General features: G+C 38.6%; 1 protein-coding gene across 2 annotated transcripts in view; it reads left to right on the top strand.

Annotated features, from left to right (window-relative positions):
* The window catches only part of CACNA2D3 (calcium voltage-gated channel auxiliary subunit alpha2delta 3), a 378,091-nt gene extending 368,520 nt beyond the window's left edge, over nucleotides 1–9,571 (top strand). Inside the window, exons 35-37 of one of the 2 annotated variants that reach the window (XM_079316838.1) lie at nucleotides 7,256–7,368; nucleotides 8,167–8,249; nucleotides 9,076–9,571. In XM_079316838.1, coding sequence (XP_079172964.1) covers nucleotides 7,256–7,368; nucleotides 8,167–8,249; nucleotides 9,076–9,168 — 289 coding nt within the window. In that variant the 3' untranslated portion in view covers nucleotides 9,169–9,571. The remainder of the gene's footprint in view (nucleotides 1–7,255; nucleotides 7,369–8,166; nucleotides 8,250–9,075) is intronic. The other variant, XM_079316837.1, reaches the window with a different exon arrangement.
* Nucleotides 9,572–21,375: the final 11,804 nt, after the last annotated feature.

Raw genomic sequence — 21,375 nt, forward strand, 5'->3', positions numbered from 1 at the left:
TCACCTGGATCCTCAGTGCTAAATTTACTCTGTGTTTGCACTGATACCAAATTGTACTGCAGCCAGACTGTATGTGGTGGCAGTATTTTGCTAGCATGAGGTCAGGATCCAATTACAAGCCTGAGGCTGGGAGTTTATCTGCCTCTTTTCATGTGAGAGAACCATTTATATATTGCTCCAGCTCTCAGAAATGTTGTTATTGGCATATATGTTATTTTTACGAATTGCATTAGCTATTCCATTCTCTATCATCACTTACTTGGGAAAAAAAAACCAACACAAAAAACCCCAAAAAACAAGTAGCACAACTTGATTGTGATATAAACATTTCATTCATTCATTGCAAAAATGTGATAAGTGAGAGAGAGGTGGGGTGGAAATGTGGCCAGCAGCCTGGAAAACACATGATAGGAGTTGGGAAACAGCAAAGTGGCTATCTGCACTCCAGTTGAATGCTTAAAGTTTGTTCCAGACCATTAGGGTTGAAGGTTTGCAACCAACAGTTATGTGAGTAACACATATTTGAGTGCAGTGTGCACAATATTTTCCATTTACTCTGCCCTCATGCTGGTTTTTTTTTTTTTTCTCTTTCTCTAAAAACTAGGAAAGATCACATTTGACATCTGTGAAATGTAATCCCAAAGTTACAACTCATCTTAATCCAAAATACTCCAAGTTTTTTAATGGAGGTTTGCAGGCAAAAAATGCACTGAAACACCCAGAGAGAAAAGGCTGAGTTTACAGTGATGCTCAAGAGACAGAGTGGCCACTGAGGCCTATCTAGGTTGAGCTTCATGGAAATTCAGACACTTCCTCACATCTTAGTGCATTTGTTTAGGTTGCCAATTCGAAATTAATGTCCTATGTTTATTTCAGTTCAAACTACTCACAGTGGAATTCTTCCATGCTTTGTAGGATTTCTCTGCCTGAGCAAAACAAGTGGGATTTAAAGGATCTTTTCTATTGTCGCATAAAAATGATTGATATGATTATGTATGTGCAGGAGTGACATTTGGCTACACAATATTCTGATATTCTACTCATAATTTGATTTTAAGTCCCACAGTCATCACTGTGACATTAAAATATATAATAGTGTTCCAGTGATCATTAAGGAAACAAATGGAAAATACATACATGGATTTCTTTTTGCCTTTAAATCAAGCTGCTAAACCTCCTGAGCATGGAACTAAAAGTGAATCTGAACAGTGATTAAAATATTGATATGACTAAAATCCTAAGCCATGTGTTTGTCATGACCACATATTCTACTGCAGAGTGTCTATTGTCATAAGCACAGATGTAACAGCAGGGGATTTTTGTAAAATTAAAATAGAATACTGATTGTAAAATTCAGCATATGGATCAGCAATTGTTACTTATGGACAAGGTTTTTTTGAAGCTAAGTGCAATAATGAAGTATTTCTGCGAGAAAACAAAAAATCATTTTTAACAGGGGACACACAGCATTGTTTTAAAACAAGTTGAATTGCTTTTAGTGTTGTTGCTGTGTTCAAATCCTTTCCAAATTACAAAGAAATATCTCCCACTCTTCAGTTTAATGGGAAGATATTCTCTCTAAATGTCCTGGTCCCACAAGCATAGTTTTATCCTGTGTCTTCCGAGTTCCATGCTGCTTGACATTATTCTGTTCCCTCTAACACTTTTCACCCTTTGCAGGGTGAAAAAAATAGGGAGCCATGGATCTGAAAATCGAAGATTTCTGAATGCTCTCAGGAGGTTTCCCTGCCATTCTTTGTTGCTGAAACAAGTCTTGTATCAGTGTCAGTAGCCACCAGCTAATGGCAGCAGGGCTGCAGGCCAGGAGAAGGAAAATAGTTCAGTGCAAATGACCAGGCAGTGGTGGTGTTTGGGATGCTGAGTCTGAACAACCCATTATCACTGTGCCCTCTCTTACAGCTGCCTGGCCCACCCACATACAAAATATTCTGTGTTGAACCAGTTTCCTTAAGATTCACTGTGCTGGGGCTGTGGAAGTGGCTGCTTATTAGTAGGGAAACCTCACATTTGTGTTCAGTTTATATCCTGTCCAAAATTTAACACCAGTGGACAAGGAAATGGATGACCTCTCCTGCATGGAAATACAGAAATAAGCTGCTCAACTGTAGTATTGATTTCCATTAACAGCAGATGCTGTAGTCAAATAGTGGAGAGTAAACAATCTAAAGGTTAGGTTTGCTTAGCTGGATGAGACACATCTCTGGCATGTCTGAAATAGAATTACCTTAGCTTAGCCTGTTATTGATCCAGCTATGCTAGGAAAGGAAAGGTGAAGCCAAAAGCATTCCAGAGACAAGATGTTAAGCCTATCACCTACAGATTTTGCACCATGTGATTGAGTGAAGCAATTTGTAGTGAAGCAGTGACCTGCATTAAGAAGGGAAATCACAGAAGTGCATGATCTTCAAACTGGCCAGTGAGTTGGACTTGGTCAGGAGATAGAGCAGCCAGGAAGAAAAAAGGAGCACAGCTCTGCCTTGGTTCTGCTGTGCCTCCATCAACATGGGAAATGCTCATAATCTCTAAGGAGACCCCCTGGCAAAGCCACCTCCTGCAGCAGCAGATCACCTGCTTCCCTCTCCTTTCCCCCAGGGCACTGCTTGTCCTCTCATCCCTGACCTTTCCTCTGCCTTGGAACATCTTCCTCATTTTCCAGAGAAGTTTCTCCCAGCTCCCTCACTAACACTTTGCCACCCCAGAGGTTCAGAGACAGAAAGATGGAACAAAGAGAAAGAAGCGCAGTGTGGAGAGAAGGCAGTGCTGCAAGGGTAGTGTCAGCTCAGCCCCTGCTCCTGTACTGCATGTATTCTAATTATCTCTCCTTACAGAAGAAAGTGATTCTTATAATATGAAAAAGAAGTGGCATTTTGGGAATTAGATTTTGGGTTTTGATTTGTTTGGGGTTTTTTAAACATAGTCTGGGGAAGAAATTATTGTAACAATAGAATATATATTATAACTCTTTAAAGACTTTTACATATACAAATAAAAGTGAGAGATTCCAATTTAAATTCAAACAAACAAAAAAAACCCAAAAACAAAAAAAAAACAAAAAAAAACTCCAACAAACCAGATTTGAATGTAATGGACTGGCTCTCTAAGAACAGGTTGGCATAGTTATCATGTTGCTTAGCACTTACCACACTCAGCATCTTTATCATGTTTAGTTACTTACCACACTTAGCATAGTTATCGTGTTTCACCGTGTTCATTTCTCTGCAGGATCACTGTCCATCCCTTAGAGAGAAGGACCCTCCTGCAGGGGATGACTCAGATCCCCAAAGCCAAGCTGCTGCCCTGGGTTATCCTGGCAGTCTGTGTCTCTGCATGTCCAGAGCTGGAGGTGCTCATCCTTCTAAAGCAGGAATTGTTGTGCTGAAGGCAGCAGGTGTGATTGCACCCCAGCATTTGCATTGCAGTGCTGGTGTGATGCTTTCCAAGTTATGGGCTGTCTAAAGGAGTTAGAAAGAACTGATTTTCTGTGGGAAGAGTCATTTAGCCACCAGACACTCATTCAAAGTGTGCTTTCTTATCATGCATGACTGCCAAATATAATTATGGACACAGCAGTACTTGAAATCCAAGTCTCTTTCTTTTTAGTTGTACAATGAAAAATTATTTTCAAGGAGCAGATTAATATTTTTCATTTTTCACTTCCAATTAAAACATGAAGCTGTTTTGTTTCCAAATCAATTTGCATTTTATTTGTGCACATTTTTATATGGGCTAAACCCAAAAGAGGTTAAAAAGAAACCAATACTGTGTGTGCAATCTGACAAAATTGTCATATAAAAACTGACTCAAAATACAGAGTTCCTTGCAGACTTACTCTCTGTTTTTATTTTTTCTTCATTAACAAAATAGTTTGGCATAACTAGATTTTCTTCCTCCTTCCCTGTCTACCCCTTTCAAGTATTAGATTTCTTCCTTCCTCACCTTCCCCACAAAGTCAAGAAACAGTTTGTTTTCAGGTCTGTTTCAAGCCTCTGAACCTGCACATCAAATAAACCAAGCTAGTTCCTCAGTGGATGAAAGATGGAGGAGAAATTATTAATAAGCTTCTTATTGACTCAATGTAGCTTCAACAGGAACCCCAGCAGTTTATTCTATTTTATATTTGGAGATATATGCAAGGCTATTCCTGTGCTGCCCCTAACGAATGATGGTGATGATACTGCAGTAAAGGAAAAGGATTCAAATCAAAAGTTTTACACTGCTTAAAACAAAAAGAGCTTTATCCATTAAATGTGAAACATTCTCCATAGTAATAAGGCAGTTAAATGTAGACTTTCTTTTGATTGTTAAAGCAGCAATAAAGTTGAGCCAAATCCCCTACTCATTCCTGGAGAGTTGGTTTCCATATTACCAGGGACACAAATGCCAGCTTAAGCCAGCAGGTGTTCAGAGCTGGTTATTGTAGGAGAAACTGTAGAGACTCACAGTGGATCTCACAAAAAGATAATACCATTCTCCCTACTTTGTCAGCACTTTATTTCCCACTGCAGCCATGGAAGCTGTTTGCTGGAGGTTTTTCTCTCTTGCAGCAGAACCTTGGCGTGCACAGTGAAGTATTTTGGTGGAATGTCTCAGTCTCTGAAAGGCTTTGGTCTGACTGTGTTCATGCACCTTTTGTTTTCTCTGAATATTTGGTTCCTGAGACTTACTGGCATGAATGTCCAAAATGAATTTCAAAGATGCATATGCATGTCACCATGGGAACTGAAGGCTGATCTCAAGCAGCAGAGCTGCTGCTGGGGTGATTGTGTGCTTTATCCACTTGGGGCATGGAAGCAGTGCCATGTGAATTATCTGAATAGTCACACAGCAACTGTGGTGGTTACAACTGGCACAAACTTTGCCACTGATCTGGTGAGGGTAAGAATATCTCATGACTGTGAAATGATCTTAAATTACACCAGCTGAAAGAAGTTTATTTTATTTGTGCAAATTATTAATAGAATAGAAAGTTAAAATGGCCTTTTTTGCCCTTATTTATTTCCTCAGCTCAATCTTGGTCTTGTATCCTCTGTTTTCACTTGTTGATATGTTTTACAACTTCATTTCCAGATTATGTTTGAGAATTGTGTAAAGGGAAGCATCCATATACTGCTTGATGGAAGAAAACATTTTCTTTTAAAATTACTTTTAGTGGGAGGATGAGAAGCCAATTGCTTCACTTTTCAATATATTTGTTATGTGTTACTGTGTGCTAAGGAAAAAAAATTGCTGCAGTGAGCCAAAAGTTTCACTATTTTGTGGTTCTTTATAGCAGCCACCATAAGCTTAGACACTTCACAAACTTCTGTACTAGTTAAACAGACTGTAAGAATATTCACTCTTTGGTAAACAGAGTCAGTGTCATTAGCTGATACCTACAATATAATTCCTAAGGTAGCAAAGAAGGTTTTTACTTAACTAATATATTTTTTTTAGCTGCCTTTAATTCATATTTTCCATCAATCAATGCAGGCACTGCATTCCCCAAATTGATGAAATCAAGAATTATGAAAGCTTGCAGTAATAAAGCAATACAGAAAATTTTGCTAGGCTTTGTAGATCAGCTGTGTAGTAATTTATTCAGCATCATCTGTTCTGTAGTTGAAGCATTCTTCTGGATTAAGTGCTTTGATCCCAGCTAGGTGAAGTGATAGGAACTTTTTTTCCCCCCTCTTTATTTTGAGGAAGGAATAACCCTTAGGGCACCTCCAAGTGGGTGAAGGCAGAAGCAGAATGGGAAATTGCCCATCTTTCATGAACTGGCACTTTTAACCCTGGCTGTGGGTTTAAACATGCTTTCCACAGGCTGCAGTGTTTACCTGGGGGTCACAAAAGGGTTTGAAGTTGGGCACACCACAGATAAAACAGAAGAGTAATTACTCCCTTCTCAGCAAAAAAAAGTTAATCATTTAGCATCCAATTAATTGTTAAAGCACTTTATGCCCATCAGGTTCTTTTCTGAGCTAGTTTTAAAGATAAAATGAATATTTTTCAAACTACACAAAATGCAAATTGTGCCAATTTCTGGCAATAAAAGTAATGTTTTTCTATCCTGTTTGATTTATTCGGAGCTGTTTTGAGAAATTCATGCAGTACAATTTTGGTGCTATTGCCTGCTAAAGATTTTCCCTCCTTTCCTTTTATTGGCCTCATTTCTCCCACACACAAATCCACAAAGCCACAGATGCTCCATTACAATGATGTCAGTCTTGCTACATGCTCCAGCTGTTTGGTAGGTACATTTATAAAGTTCAGCCTTTTACATTATGCCATAAATGTATATTTCATGTATAAACATAAAGTTAACATATTGCAGATCACTCTAAGTGTAATTTTAATGGAGGTTCAGTAAGTTTAAAAAATACTGAAAAGCATTTAATCTTTCCGTTGGCAAGATTTTTATAGTAAGTTTTCCAAATTTTTTTTCTTAGGCTAGGTTTAAATATTCCCTGCCCTCTCTGCTATTTCATCTTCTGTGATCTTTGGAAAAAGCAGGGAGTTATTATAGTAAGACAATATGTATTTTAAAGAAAGATGTCTGAGGAAAAATATGTTTCTCTCCACATCTTCTTGGTACTCAAACCCTCACTTAGCATTCTGTACATTTACCAGCAAACCACGCTGCAAAACACCTAATTCTTGGAATTGCCAGATTTCAGTGGTATTCAATATGGCCAATATGCTGCTGATAGGATATATAAATTCTAACAGATTGTTTTAAAATTTCATGAAGAATTGGGTTTGAGCCTTAAAGACATTCTTTGTATTGTATCCTGGATTTCAAAGGAAAGGTTAAATAGTGTCTATCTGACTGTGCCTTTTGCCCCTTTTCTCTTTGGTAAGTGCTTAAAGGGTTCAACCCACTGAAACTGCATCATTGACTGGTGCCCACAGGATCCTTCACAGATCTGCCCTGGGTGCTTTCCTTCTTGCAAAAAATGTCTTTATTTTTTTGCTCTCCCTTTGAGTTGCTTACTTTGTCTTCATTTGAATGTGGAGCTGAATTATCTTGTTCCAAGCGAGACCCAGAGTGCACAAAGTCTCTGATACAACTGCAGAGACTCAAGTTTGGGACTGAGCTATCTGTGTGTGGCTGCAGAGGAAGGAACCTCCATTAGTGTTGTGGATCTGTTCCATTAAAGACTGTAAATACATTAAAGTCTGATAAACTAACAAGAACCAGTGGTTCAGAAATGCTGATAATGTCACCATTATTTGTTTTCTTTTTAATTTTCAGGTCTTTTGTTATCCAGCAGATCCCAAGTAGCAACCTCTTCATGGTGGTAGTAGATAATGAATGCTTCTGTGATTCTATCCCACCAATTACCATGGCACCTATAGAAATAAGATATATCCTTTTATTTATAAACTGGTCAGAAAGAGATTCAAGATGCAAATATTGAAAAACTTCTTCTCATGAAAACAATTGCATTGCATGACATCATCACCCATTATATGTGCTCTTTGAAATTAAGCCATCTGGGAATATCCTCTCACTATTTTTAATGAGAATTCACTTTTTTATTTCTTTTTTGAACAGCCAATATGAATTAAACAAGCACACTTATGTGGATCCTCTGTAGCATAAGGTCATGCTCATCTTTAGACAGCTGAACATCTTTCAAATTTGGCACTAAGTATGTAATTTTATTATAAGAATGGACCTCATTATATTTGAACTTATAGAACTCCTTCTAATACAGATATTTCTTTATTTAAGGTTTGACTGCTTTACTGGAGCATTGAAAATGTTTCAGAATCCTGCTTTCCAAAACTACAAAAAATTAGCAAAGTAAATATATCACTTGATTTTTTGGTTGCCCCACTTATTTTTTGCTGTTATGAAGTTCAGGTAGTTCAGGATTAATTTTTTCCCAAAAGTTAGAATTTGTCAAAAGCAGCCTGCAGTGTGCTTTTCTTGCAGACTTGTGGGAAAACAGCTCAGCAGTGTAAGTGCATATGTGCTGCTGAAAACAGAGGAAAGCACTGGAATAATTTTCTTTTTCTTATGGTGACCACACATATTACCTTGAGGTTTTCATGGAGAGTAAGAAGGGAGCTGAAATATTTTCACTGTATTAATTTCATGAATTCTCAGTTTCACTGAGAATGCAGTGCTCAGAGCATCTCTCCTTAACTGCCTTGCACATAATGAATCCCTCAAATGTGAGAGGTTAAAATCTCAGAAGATCAGAAGACGCCCAGAATCTTGTCATGGATTTCACCCTGAAGTAAGTGTCTATCTACTTTTCCTTCTTTTTGGACTCTGGTAAATTTTTTATTTGTTGAAAAATAATTTATAGGAAAACTACCTTCCAAAATGAAATGTTGGGAAATATTCAGAAGACACAGTAGTCAAGGAAGTGAGGGATATTTTAAGTGTTACAAGTTTTTTGTGTATTCATGTAGGCAATGTCTTGGGTTGCTGCTTCTGCAGGCTGGTTTGTATCATGTCAGAGAATTCTGTGGTAGGATTCCTGAGCCTGGAATATCTTTCTGGCTCAAGCAGTGACCACAGGATTCCTTGTCAGAGATGGCTGGGAACTTTGTGCTGTTAATGTTTGCTTCAGCAATTAGCTTCAGTGTCATACCTGTCATGCTATAGTCATTATGCTCACACACAGTATTGCTTGGGAGGGACAGTGACCCTCCAGCACATGAATTTGCTGCTCTGTGTCCTGCAGAACACTCAGAATACAGTGCCAAGGAGAGCTGATAGTGACCAGGATTACAGTGGCTTGTACAGCATAGGTTCATAGACATCCTTTTCACTCTGGAGTAACTTTAATTTCTGCTTCTGATGCTGCAGTGTAGAACAAGACCTAAAGTATGAGGCAGAGGGGATGGTGTAGATGGTGTAGTGCCTGTTGTTTCAGGCTACAGCCTAAATTTGTTCAACTCAAAATGTGTACTTGTCTAACTTCCTTGTACTTGTATTATTTAATTTATGGGCTTTGTTGTTTGCACCAGTGTTCTTCTCTATGTTTGTTAAAAAATCTTGTGTCATAATTGATTGTAGAGGCTTGTATTTACTTGCCTTTGTTCTATTTTCTTTAGGAAAATGCAAGAGAATGTGGTGGTGTCTCAGGCCTTAGTGCTAAACCTTCTCTTGTTCTGCTTCCTCTGCTATTGACAATTTTCTCCAGGTGACATTGACTGATGTGTTCAACTGGCATGCTAAAACATGGATAAACTGTGAACTGGGAAATGATGCAGCATAGAGGACATGAAATATAGTCAGAGCATCATCATTTCATGATTTTAAACTGTTGGTGATATAAATTCTTAAAGATATGTTGAAAAAAGATTTATCTTTTTACTTTGCAAGTCATGCAGATGTGAATTTGGCATATGGCAGTCATGATTCATCAAAAAGGACTTGGTAGATAGAGGTGACCATTGCTTTGTCCCATTGAAAACAATTTAAACTGTGTACTTTTTTCAATAAAGTATATTAAAATCACAGTTTCAGAGTGTATTTTAAGTATGCTAATATATTTGTTCAAATAATGAATGATGGGAAGAAAATAAAATAAATGGATGATATTTTATTATGCTTTTAGCCTCTTTCTGAAACAATTCAAAGAAGATAATGTGGTCTTGGCTTTTACAATAAGGCAGAATAGCTTTTATTAACAAGTTAAGGAAACACCTATGTGTGTATGAAGCTGAGCAGGTAATACATGGTGCTGAATTATAAAGAAGATTTCTGGAAATAGCTATAAAATATCTTATCTGCATCTAGAAAGTGAGTCAAAGTCTTGTTAAAGCCTTGGTTCTAACTTAGGCAAGCTTTGGGTCAAATTGCTTGCTTTGGCTGCATATGGCAAAAATCAAATACTTTTTATCTAAGGGAATAGGAAGATGTGTAGAATAGCCCAGATTAAAGGGTGACACTGCTCTGCTGCTGTTCTGCCCTCTCAATCTCATGTCAGACAGGAGAAGCTCCTTATGAGGAAAGTGATGAGCAGAGAAAGTCTGACTTGCAACACCTGTGTCAGCAGAGCCCATTACTGCTTTTCATTGAGTGTCCTGTTGGTAGGCAAAGATCTAGACCAGTATGTGTTTATTCCAGGCTTCACATTCTTCTTTGTAAGGGAAATGAGGCAATGAAGATAAGCATATCCCTTTTGCAATTGGCAGCAAGTCCCTGCTGTGGATATATTTGCTGAAGATCTTGGTCTTTGAACTACCTTTACCAAGGCATCAATAGTCTCAGTTTGCCTTTGGAGTTTTATACTCCAAATATAATGCTGCTCCAAGTAGATTGCTATCAAAGGATTACCTGCCCTCCTAACAATATTATACATTAAATGCAAAATAAAATGCCAATGTTCTAAATCTGGTGCTTTGAGACTGCAGTTTCCTGGTTGGGTGCAAGTTTGCTTTCAGCCTTGCATAAATGCTAAGCAGATTTGCTGTGTATCTTGGTTGGGAACAGGGAGCTAGGTCACTGAGAGGGGCTTTGTTTTAAAGAATACTATCCAGTTTGTAAGGGGAAGAACTAGTAAAACTAAATTTCCACTCCAGTGCTTTAATGGGTTCAAATGCACTGATACTCCCTCTGATTCTGAAACCATACAGGTCTTTGTACTCATAAATTTCTTTTCCTCGTGTCTTCTTTTTTTTTTTTTTTTTATTTTTTATTTTTTTTTTTTTTTGGAGTGTTTTCCTTATTGGTCTCAAGATCTCTCACTATGGAATAATTTTTCAGCTGACATTCAGTCAAACTGTTGTCCTAGTGACATGCTCTGTTTGCTAAGCAAATTGGGAACTCAAGGCATTTTCTCCACTTGGGCTGACATGGATATCCTGCTGTTCTATGCTTGCTTTTTCTCTGAGCTCCATCCCCTCTTACCATCCATGATTCTCACAAAAAACTAATGTCAGTACTTTATAAATAAAGTATTTTAGTTTCTGATTCTCCTTCCGAGTTTCCAGAATTCACAGCATTGCAGCCTCATAACACTTTTGTATATCTGATTTCATTCTCCTGTAATGTTATTTAATGGTTATAGCCAATACAACACAGGTGATTTTCCATGTTAGTAGAAAGTGGGAAAAAGCATCTTTCTCATTAGAGCTATTGAAAAGCTCTGCATACCACTGTCTGATGTGTTAATCATCATTGCTTACAAAGAAAGGAAATACATTAGTGAAGAAAGTTCATTTCTACAGAAGCAAGGTGAAAATCCATAATAGTCATTCATTGTTCATTTTAGAAAAAGGTGGGTGGTTTTTTAATTGCAAAGGAGCCAGGGAGTGACAAGAGAGATTAAAGTATGACAGTCTAAATTAATATTGAGAAAGAGATTAAACTATGGGTATGTAAATGAATATTACTCAGAGAAATGTGACAGTTCATTTTCACACAGTAAGGCAAAGTTATGAAGGCAGAATGCATGGATGTACCCCAACAAGTCACTGTGTGAAACTGAGTAATTCAGGTCAACTGCTAAGTGTAAAAACATTTTCATAAGTTGCCTTTTCTCTTATTGAAGCTATATTTTTAATTTTTTATCTCTTCTTTAGAAGTTCCAGGTGCAGGGTGAATGCAGGATGATAAAGCCAGTCAGGAAAATGGCCACAAGGCCAAGGGACCAGCCAGTCCCTTCTGCAGAGGGAAAGGCTGCAGCAGGAGCAGCCTGGGCTGGACACAGAAATGATGCTGTGAGTTCCATGGCACACAGTTCTCTGACTGGGGTCTGCTTGGGACAGATTTCCAGAAAATCTCATTCTAAGGCTGTTCCTGAGTGTGTTTGAGTTTGCTGGTCCCTGTGCCATTAGCTCTGAAGATACCATGCCATGCAATGGGTCTGTGCTGTCATTCCATAGCCTGTGGCACAGAAGATTATGGAATAGGTCACAGAGGGTCATGGAGTTTAATTCCATTACCTCACTAATCCCAGATGCTATTCCTCTTAAATACTAAAATTATTATGCAAGCTCTGATGCAGATGACTCAGTTGCAGTAAATAGCAAAACAAATATGTGTGCATGTGTGTACATACAGCTGCATATGTGTGAGCTAAATGCATTTCTAATACACAGGAAAGTCAGACATTTTCTGTATCTTTTATCTCCCTGAATCTGAGGGCAAATCCAAGGAGAACTGGGACAACTGTACAATCATTTTCTGCACAGCAAGAGGCAGAGCTAAAAGCTTGAGCCTTTGCAGGGCTTGGATCTTTTTTCTTCTTTACTCTCTTTGCTAATGGCATTGATTTGCAACTTATTAGCCCCAGCTGCCTCTTCTTCCTTTAATCTTGATAAAGTAAAAGCTGTCTGGGGCTCAGGGCTGGCCATGGACACACCATTTCTAATAGTTTTGTGTGGGAAAACTGTCCATAACTGTCAGTGCTGCAAACACTCCTTTGGAATCATGCAAGCCAGAGAGCCCCAGGCAGGTTTCCACAGCTGTGCTATCTCCTCCCATTGTTTTTGTGACACAGGCTGCCTGACCCACTGTGCTCTGCTGCCAGGGCCAGCTCTGCAATGTGTGTGTTTGGTGACACAGGTGGCTGCCCAGGGCAAGAAGATATTAAAAGCAGCAGTAATTGTTTCATTGCCTAAATGGCTTCAAGAGGCTGTTTCAGTTTTCTTGTGATAGCAGCAGCCCCAGAACAAGGCACTGGCCTGTTCAGCCCTTGGAGTTCACAAGGCAAAATAGAAGTTTGGCTCAGAAGGTTTGTGGCTAGAAGCCTCCAGTTATTTCCATGTGTTTCCTGAGCCTTTATAGCCTCCAAGGACTTTTATATCTTGGGACTTTCTGTGCCTCAGCAATTCCAGCTCGTACAGATTTAATGTAAATAGGCACTCACAATTGGAAAGTTTTCTGCCGAAGAGTGCATCAAAACCTTTCACCCGTGGAAAATATTTATATTTGATTTTCCTATCTGATTATTGTTTTCCCTGAACTGCCCCAGATACTCCCAATAATATGCAGCTTTTTTTCTACTTTTCAAATCCTTCCCTATGTATTTAGCTGCCTTGTTATTTATCTGGTGTACAACCACATATTCCCTGTGACAGGCCCAGCTCCCTTGTACCTCCTGAGAGAAATGGTTCCCATGTTCAGAGTCCAGAAGGTCTCACTGGAGTTTATCACAATCCACTCACAAGACAATTTTCTTCTCTCTTGTCTTTAGCCTTTAACCCTTAAGCTCAGATCATATTTCTTCCAATATAATAATATTCTTGCTGTATTTCCTTGGGAGGATTTATGTCCTGTTCAATATTCAGTCCTATGTTTCTTCCCAATAACAGTTTTTGGAACTGGACGTTATAACTTAGATATAACAGCTCAGTCTGTTCTTGTGATGCCCTGAGTGGAAGGATATGTCTCCAACTCTTCCAGACTTTTTCCCTTCCTCCCATGGTAACTGTGGGTAGCTCAGCAAATGATATTTTATTGCTTGCACTTCGGTACAAATTATTTTTGAAGTCTACAGTTCTGCCTAGCAGATGCTTTGAAGAATTTCCAAGCACAGTGTTAATTTAGGAAGGACTCATTGATTGTTCTTGCATTAGACATTCTTGATTATTTTCTCCTAACTCTCATGGTGCCTTAATTAAGAGTAGCCAGTGAAACTGTGGATTGATCCAGCCATCCAAGTGGTGAAAGGCTAAAACCTTAAGACAATTTCCTTTTCAACAGTTTTAGGAGATTTGATTGCTCATCACTGTGGCAGGAATAACCAGGTAATTGTGTTTGTGTCACACAATCCTCTGACACCTCACCAGATGTCAAAAGCTCACATTTGTTCTCTCCTTTGCTGCTAACAATTTCTGGCAGCAAATGGGGTATGTTGACTCCTTAGAAATTTTCAGGTAATTCACACAAAATTGATAAAATAGTTTGAATAGTATGGGGGGGGGAAAAAAAATCAATGCAATATCACAATAAGTGGCAAGAAAACAACTGTGTTCCCTGTGATATTTTCCTCATTAATTGCAATCCTTTGTTACCTTAAAATGGAGTTGAGGTTAAATTTCCAGTCTGCCATGTCACAGTGATGTGAAATTCAAGATGCTTTTGAAGAGTTGAGCTCTAGTTCATTCAAGTAGTGCAGAATTTGGTTATCTCCTACTTGAATTCTTTTATCAAGAGATTATAAGGAGTTGACAGCTAGTAGGGCCTCTGTAAGATCAAGCTGAAAGTTTTTTTTTTTTCATTCCAGATGTGATCTTGAACTGCACTTCTATGTGTTTAAAGCAGCCTGGTAAGAAAAGGTTACACTTGACAATTCTGAGTCAGATTTGAACCTTAACACCAGAAGTTCAAGTGGTTAATGCTGGGTTTGTTTGACTATGTTAGGATTTAGTTTGCAGCTTTAACATGCTGGGTATTTCACTTCCAGGAGAAAGGGAAGATCAGATTTCAGCTCATGGTGAGAAGTGTTTTGAATCAGCTATTTAAATGTCTTAGGCAGAGTGCTAAATGTTTAATAGAGGAAGCTAGTCAGGACTAGCTGGGATAGCTGAACTGGCTGAGAAGGCTTGGGGCACACTGCAAATGTGCAGATGAATCCTGAAAGAGGAAACACAAAATCGTTTGGGTTTTTATTTTGTTTTTTTTTTTTTTCTTTGTTATCCATTTGGCGTTGGTCAGTTGGGTTTAACTGGAAAAATGAAACATTATTTTTCATTTGCCCATGTTGTTTGGGGGTGTGTGTGGGGGGAGAATTAATTTAGAAGCAGTCAGCTACATTCTTGGATCTTCTAATGCTTCCTCTGAGACATTACTGCAATATGTGCAATAGTTAAGAGAGAATCCCAAGTTTCTGACAATATTTTTTTATCTGTTAATAATTAATGAAGCTGTTTAGGTACATCTGTTTAATGTCTACAGATGTGAGTGAAATAATTAGGGAAAAAAAGTGATCTATTACATTGCTAGTTTCTAAGCATCAAAAACAAACCAGAGCAACAATTAATTTGTAATTCCATTATCTCTAACAGACTTTAAAAAGCAGGACATGAAACCTGGTCATAAAGATTCTAATGGAGACTGCTCTTTCTTCTTCAGTCTTTCAAAGTCTAAACCCAGAGAATTTCAAGAACTCCCAGGAAATCTGCCCTCTGGAGAAACAGTAAACAAAGAGTATTTTGAATTCTGCTTAAAACCTGGAGTGAATGTGATAGACTTGAATCCATACAAGTATGGGCTCAATAAGGGATATCTAGTTAATATCCTTTAGGTCCACTAGTAATGATATAAACAGAGATCTCTGCAGGAAGATAAATATTTTTCAAGATACAGAAAGGTCGAGAATTTTTATTTTCCACTGATAAAAATTTTCTTGGCAGAAAACCTCCAGATTTTATTTAAAAGAAAATAGCTTTAAAAACTTGGGTTTATGAGAACTCAGAGGGGCATTATTTAAGTCCAGTTTTTAACCATGAAATCCTTTTGACATATGGCAGTCATTATGTATTTGCATCTGTCTATCTTGGAGGATTTTTTTCTAATAGAAGACACTTAAAAGTTTCACATTTAACAAATTTTTCAATAAACACTTGAGAACTTCTTAACAGTAAACAATGATCTTAAACTGCCTTGCCAAGCATGTAAATGATCTACAACTTCTAATACACCAAGATTGTTGCATATTTTCAGCCCTGCATTTTGGAGCTCTAGGCAATGCTGTTTCAGATTAGGATAAGCCATGAATTTCTTAACTGTTTCACTTGAGAGAAGAAGGCTTTATCCTTCTGATATCCATGGCAGAAAACCTGGAAATTTGTCCTGCCCATTCCTTTCCAAATACAGCAACCCTATCTTCATTAGCATCTGAGAGATCTAAGATTAGTGGAGGATACCCTAATTCACAAAAATGAAATACTATGAGTAAAATAAACAGGAAGCTCCCTTCTATTCTATCCCTTCTGCTTTCCCTGCCTCAGTTTTACACAAGAAGAAAAATCCCTTATAGCATGGCAGGCATAGAGGAAAGATTATGAACTCTTGAAAGAGAAGACTGACACATTTTTCACCCTGTTCTGTTGTAGCTATCAATAGAAATATTCATGCCACATTCTTGAAAATATTCTTCCTTTCATGTAGTCCTACTGGTAAAGCTGGCTATGAGCAAGGAGGGCATACAAGATTCAGCTTTTTTTATGTTTTAGAGAGTGAAATGGAATTTTTTGGACATTTTTGTGGCTTCAGTACACAGCAGTTTTTATGAAAAAAAAGATACAGCATACATTATTGCTGGCAGAGCCTTAGAACTCACTTGCAGAAAAGGCAGCTTGGGGCATAATTGTGTTTGTGACAAGGCAGCTGATCAGGAGTTTGCTGTTTAAGGGGGAGCACAAGCAAGCACAGACTGAAAGCTGAAGCAGTTGAAGACAAGGGAACAGGGAAGGAAGTGGATTCCAAATACAGTCTGCAAAAGGGGAAAACAAAAAGACAAGTTACCCACTGAGCTTGGTTTGGTCTTGGTTCAACAGAGTTTTCCTCTGGAATTCTTCTACTGTATTGTTCTCTTTTTACAGTTTGGGAGATGAAAATGCATAGAGCTCAAGATGTGACTCCTTAGAGATTCTGCATTTGTGTTTCAATCAGGAAGTAAGAGTAGTCTGGTGCTTGACCTGACTGGGCTGTAAATACTCTGCCCCAGAACTGCTACATTGATCAGGAAATAAAACTGAGGAGCTCAGGTTTCAGTCAGCTGTGTGCAAACAATGTGAAGATTTGGCTCCAAAGAATTTCACCTATCAGCTGCATGTTCAGCATATTAAACTGCAGAGTCCTGAGAGAAGATCATATAAATCTATGCAGAGCAAGAAATCAAGTGAAAAATCAACTTCTCTCACAAGTGCTGGTAGAGTCTTCTCCATTTTTTGATGGAAATAACAGCATTATAGTTTTTCTATATCTTTAGTGAGTTCTACCTGGTGTATACAAAGTCCTTCATCTAAACAAAGTCCTTCATCTAAAGTATCTGTCATTTTAAAGTCAGTGCCATAAGTAAAGGAGCTGATTTGAAAAATAGCTCTTAAAGTATGTTCATTTATCATCTTATCAGAAGTCACATTTTCTCTCAAAGAGAGAATTCTTGAATGGTGCCTAAGCCCAAAGTGTAATATCCTAAAAAATCTGCTTTCTGGAAGAGGAAAGTATTAAACTAATCTTAAAGCCTTAACATAAGTAAGTAACTGTGAAACATTGCAAAATACTCCCAAAAAGCCTCTTGGCCCATTTGTTACTGAACTTCTAGAAACATAAATTTCTATTACCAGCACTGTCTTCTGGAAGACATTTGCAACTCATATAAATGAAAAAACAGGCACTTATCAAACAGACAATGTTTTAACATATCAGTAGATCAGGTTTTGGATTTTTTTTAATGGCTGAATAATCACTGAAGAAGCACAATCACAGTATTCATGAAGAAGGAAAGAGAAAGCAAATGGATATAAAATTGATCTATCATTCTTTGTTCCAGTCTTTAGAGACTACTGGACTCCACATCTGTTTCTTCTCCATGGTTTTATCATGATGGATCTTTTCTGCTTATGGGGCTCCAGGTCCTTTTAAATCCTTCCATTTTGTGTTCCTATTCCTACTCACTTTTTTCCACAAGTTTTGTAAAACAGTTCTGAAACACCCACCAAACCCTACTATCATACAGAAGAAAGAGAGCTCAGTGAATCTTTTTAGAGTTTTCATATAGTCTGCTGCATTAGAAGCAGAAAGATCAGTTTAGCACTGCCAAAGGGGGTGTATGTATATATGTGTTTGTAGATGTTACAGTTCTGGGAAATAGTTATGCTGTAAAGAGTATTATTTTCCTCATGCAGGTATTGATAAGCAACATGTCTTCCAAGCACATCCTTTCTCTCTGGTTCTGATTACACCCTCTTAACCCAGTCTACACCTGTGCCCTGGAGTGCCATAATTCATGGAATATTATGGGCCACGTATATTTCAAGCTGGCTTCTCAAGTGACAGCATAACTCTTTTGAATCTCCTGGTTCAGTCTTCAGCAGAGAATGTAAATCCTGTCTCCTGATGAATTTGAGGAGTGTGACAGCATTCCCTCTGTCCATGCTTTGTCCCTACTCTTCATTCCATCTCTGCTCCCTGCTGCCCCTGAGGTGTCTAATGTATGGGCTGGGGGCAGAATTGGAAAAGAAAATCTATTGAGAAGCCTCAAATGACAGCATTTGTTTTCAGTTCTCTTTGCTTTCACTTGGTGTTTTTCAAGGATTTGTTGGAAAGAATTAGCTTCAGTTCCTGTTTATGCATGACATAATGTGCTGTTTAGCACTTGTGCCCGACTTGAAGTGTCTTGGCAGGACCAATCAACAGTAATTGAATTCCATGGTGCACTTTTAATTTATCTTCTTGAATGCAATACAGAGTATAGTACTTTATATGTCAAATCATCTTTCCTTTAGTTTCAGGGAGAGAAAAGACATTGGTTTTGTCTTGAGGCTTGATTTTAACAAAATGCTATTTTTCCTTCTGTTTCTCTGGAGTTTGCTGGAAACTGGATTGGAAAGGACCAATGACACCTACTTAGAGCAATCTGAGCAGGAAATACAAGTACATGTGGGTCTGATTCTGTGATCCACTGCAAGCATTGTGTGTTTGAAGTGGCCACTGGTGACTGGAACCTCATCGTTTCTGGGCTTCTGCAACTTTGAGTTTGGGGGTTTTTAGAAGGGTTTTAAATCATGTGTTACCCTCTTGGCTGTTCATAAGATCTGCAGTCCTGTGCTGACTGCTTCAACTGCAGTGAATTTAACCTCTTGGTTGCCACAATGGCAAGAAGAAATTCTGTGTATCTGCTGCTGCTGTGGTTTCACCCTTTTTCACCCAGAAACTGACAGTTCTTAAAAGGATTGGAGAACATCATTATTCTTCTTTTTTATTCAGTTGTCTCAGGTTAATAAATGACCTTTTACCTTTACTGAGGAATTTCCCCATATGTCTGCTCAAAGAATTTCCTTGGATGATTCTCTGTGGATTTCATTCCATGTTTTGTAGAAGTGAATTATGATTGGATTAGAAAGGCGTAAATCTTCCTGAGTTTTCAGGAGATTATTTCCTGGATTTCCAAAGTTAACAGTATGTCATTCTATCTTCACCCATGCCATGGGCCCTCTATCCCTGTTCCAGGTGGAATTGGTTTCTGTCTGGTTGAAATTAATTTGCTTTAAGTTGGAGTTCTTAAATTTTAGCAATCAAGAGCAACTGAGATCATGCAAATAGAAGCAAATGGCTTTTGAACACAACTTTTAAAGTGATTCAGAAAACTCACTGCTAAGAAAACATAGTCTGGCTAATTTTCTGGCTGTAGAAGGCAGTTCTTTATCAGGTGAGATCTATTTGATTCAGTGGAATACAGGGAAACCTCCAGAGTTTAAGCTAACTATTTGACAGCAAATAATATTTTATCCTTTATTGTGAAAGGCTTCTAAGGTATTGCATGTTGCTTATTTTATAATTTTGTTATGAAAAGAAATGTATATTCTTCAAAATTCTCTTGAAAATATAGCAATTATTTCTGATTATTTTTCTGTTGAGAAAAATAAAAGGTACTGCCCAGTGAAAATGCTAGCTTAAGCATGTTTCTTTAAAAAATTTAATGAATGGTCTCATAAGTTTTTCAGTATTTGATGAATTCAAAAAGACTCCAGTTTCTGTGCACCTCTGCTGAAATGAAAGCAACACTAATTGCACCTGGAGGGTCCTGTCAGGACATAAGGATCTGAAACATCAGGAAATTATTAGTGAAAGAAACAAATATTAGAGAGGCCAGGTTCACACTGCAGATGCTTCCTAATTTGAGGAAGTCAAATATTAGAGCTGCTTGCTAAGTAAGCCCTGTAAGCTCCTATTTTCACAGGAGTGTCCCCAAGGAGCACTGGGCAGCTGGCACGTTTCCCTGCCCTGAGCCAGTGCTGGCAGCTCTTGCAAGAGCTGCTGCTCCACTGAGGCTGGGCAGAGCTCTGGGTCAGCTCTGACTGAAAGCTGGCACTTTGCACAAGTGTAATTCTGGCAACTCAAAATATTTGTAGCTGGTGCTAGCTGTATCACCCACTGTCATTTTAAGCATCATCTCCATTCTCAGTCATCATCCCTTGCTGCACAGTCTCAGGAAAGCTGAGGGGCATTTCAGAAGGGAGCAGGAGCTCCCTTCTGCTTCTTACCCTGTTAACCTGCACCTGAGTCTGCTGGGAAGGGCTACAACACTCCCTGGCCTGGTTGTACTGGTGATATTGTATCAGATATAATTGCACCAGCCTGGCCAGTATAACTCCCCTTTTGGATAGATCTGGTATAGAGATATCTTTTTCTCCTCATACAACTTTCATAGTGACAAAAACTAAACCAGAGATAAGCACTCATGGTCTGTATATGCATGTAGAAACAGGGAGTTGTATTAATATCCCAATTATAGCAGTTATGATTAAGCCACTACAGCTATGCTGGTGGATTTCCCAGCAGGGTGAAGCTCTGAATTGGGAAGCAGAGTCTGAAAGGTTTGCACTGGCTGATGCCATCCAGCTCTGAAACAGCACCATGTCCAGCTCAGCCAGCAGCAGGCTGTGCCTAGCTAGTCTGGGCTAAGTCTGAGAGCAGAGGGGGGCAATTTTTTTCATAATCCGAATGAAAATATTGCTGTGGAATTGAACTGGGGGAAAGAGGAGGTTTGGAGGGGAAAGATGATATTGCCAACCTGGCATTTCCCCACCTTTTTAGAAAAGGCTTAGACAGGATTTTTTTGGGGTCAGATTTATGCCCAGCAAAGGGTTTAATGTTTCTGATGTGGACCAGGAGCCTTTGTCTCTTCCAGATAAGGTGGCTGCAGTGCAGCTTTGATTAGGCCAGAGCTCCAGCAGAGCAGACTGATAAAGAAGGATGTCTCCTGGTTAATAGATGCTGGTGCAATAGCACAAGGCCCTGCTGCTTTGTAATCTACAGCTATTAACTCCAGACTGAATTTAAAAGGACACTAGGTTTGATTTAGAAACATCCAAACAGCTTTGGACTATCCTGTATGCTAGAATGACTTTCCAGGGTCATAGTTTTGTAGTAAAATGAACAAAAGCATCCCCTTCCACTCTAAAGAGAGGAGACAGGTGTCTTTAAACCCTTTCTTAATGTCATCCCTTCCTAGAAAATCCTCAGGTACTGACTGATCTCTGATCTTCAGGGCACTTTGCAAAATGCATCCTTTTCTATTAATTTTAGAGGTAATGTGTTCTGATGGTAATTGGAGCTGTGTGGTGGTTGGAAGGTGGGGGAGTTTACTACAGGCATAATCCCTGGTTGTTAAGGAAGGATGTGAATATTTAAATCTTGTCTGGGTAGTTTAGAAGGTACAGAAAGATTCTGGG

The sequence above is a fragment of the Erithacus rubecula genome (genome assembly GCF_903797595.1).
Source record: "Erithacus rubecula genome assembly, chromosome: 13".
Classification (NCBI taxonomy): Eukaryota; Metazoa; Chordata; class Aves; order Passeriformes; family Muscicapidae; genus Erithacus; species Erithacus rubecula.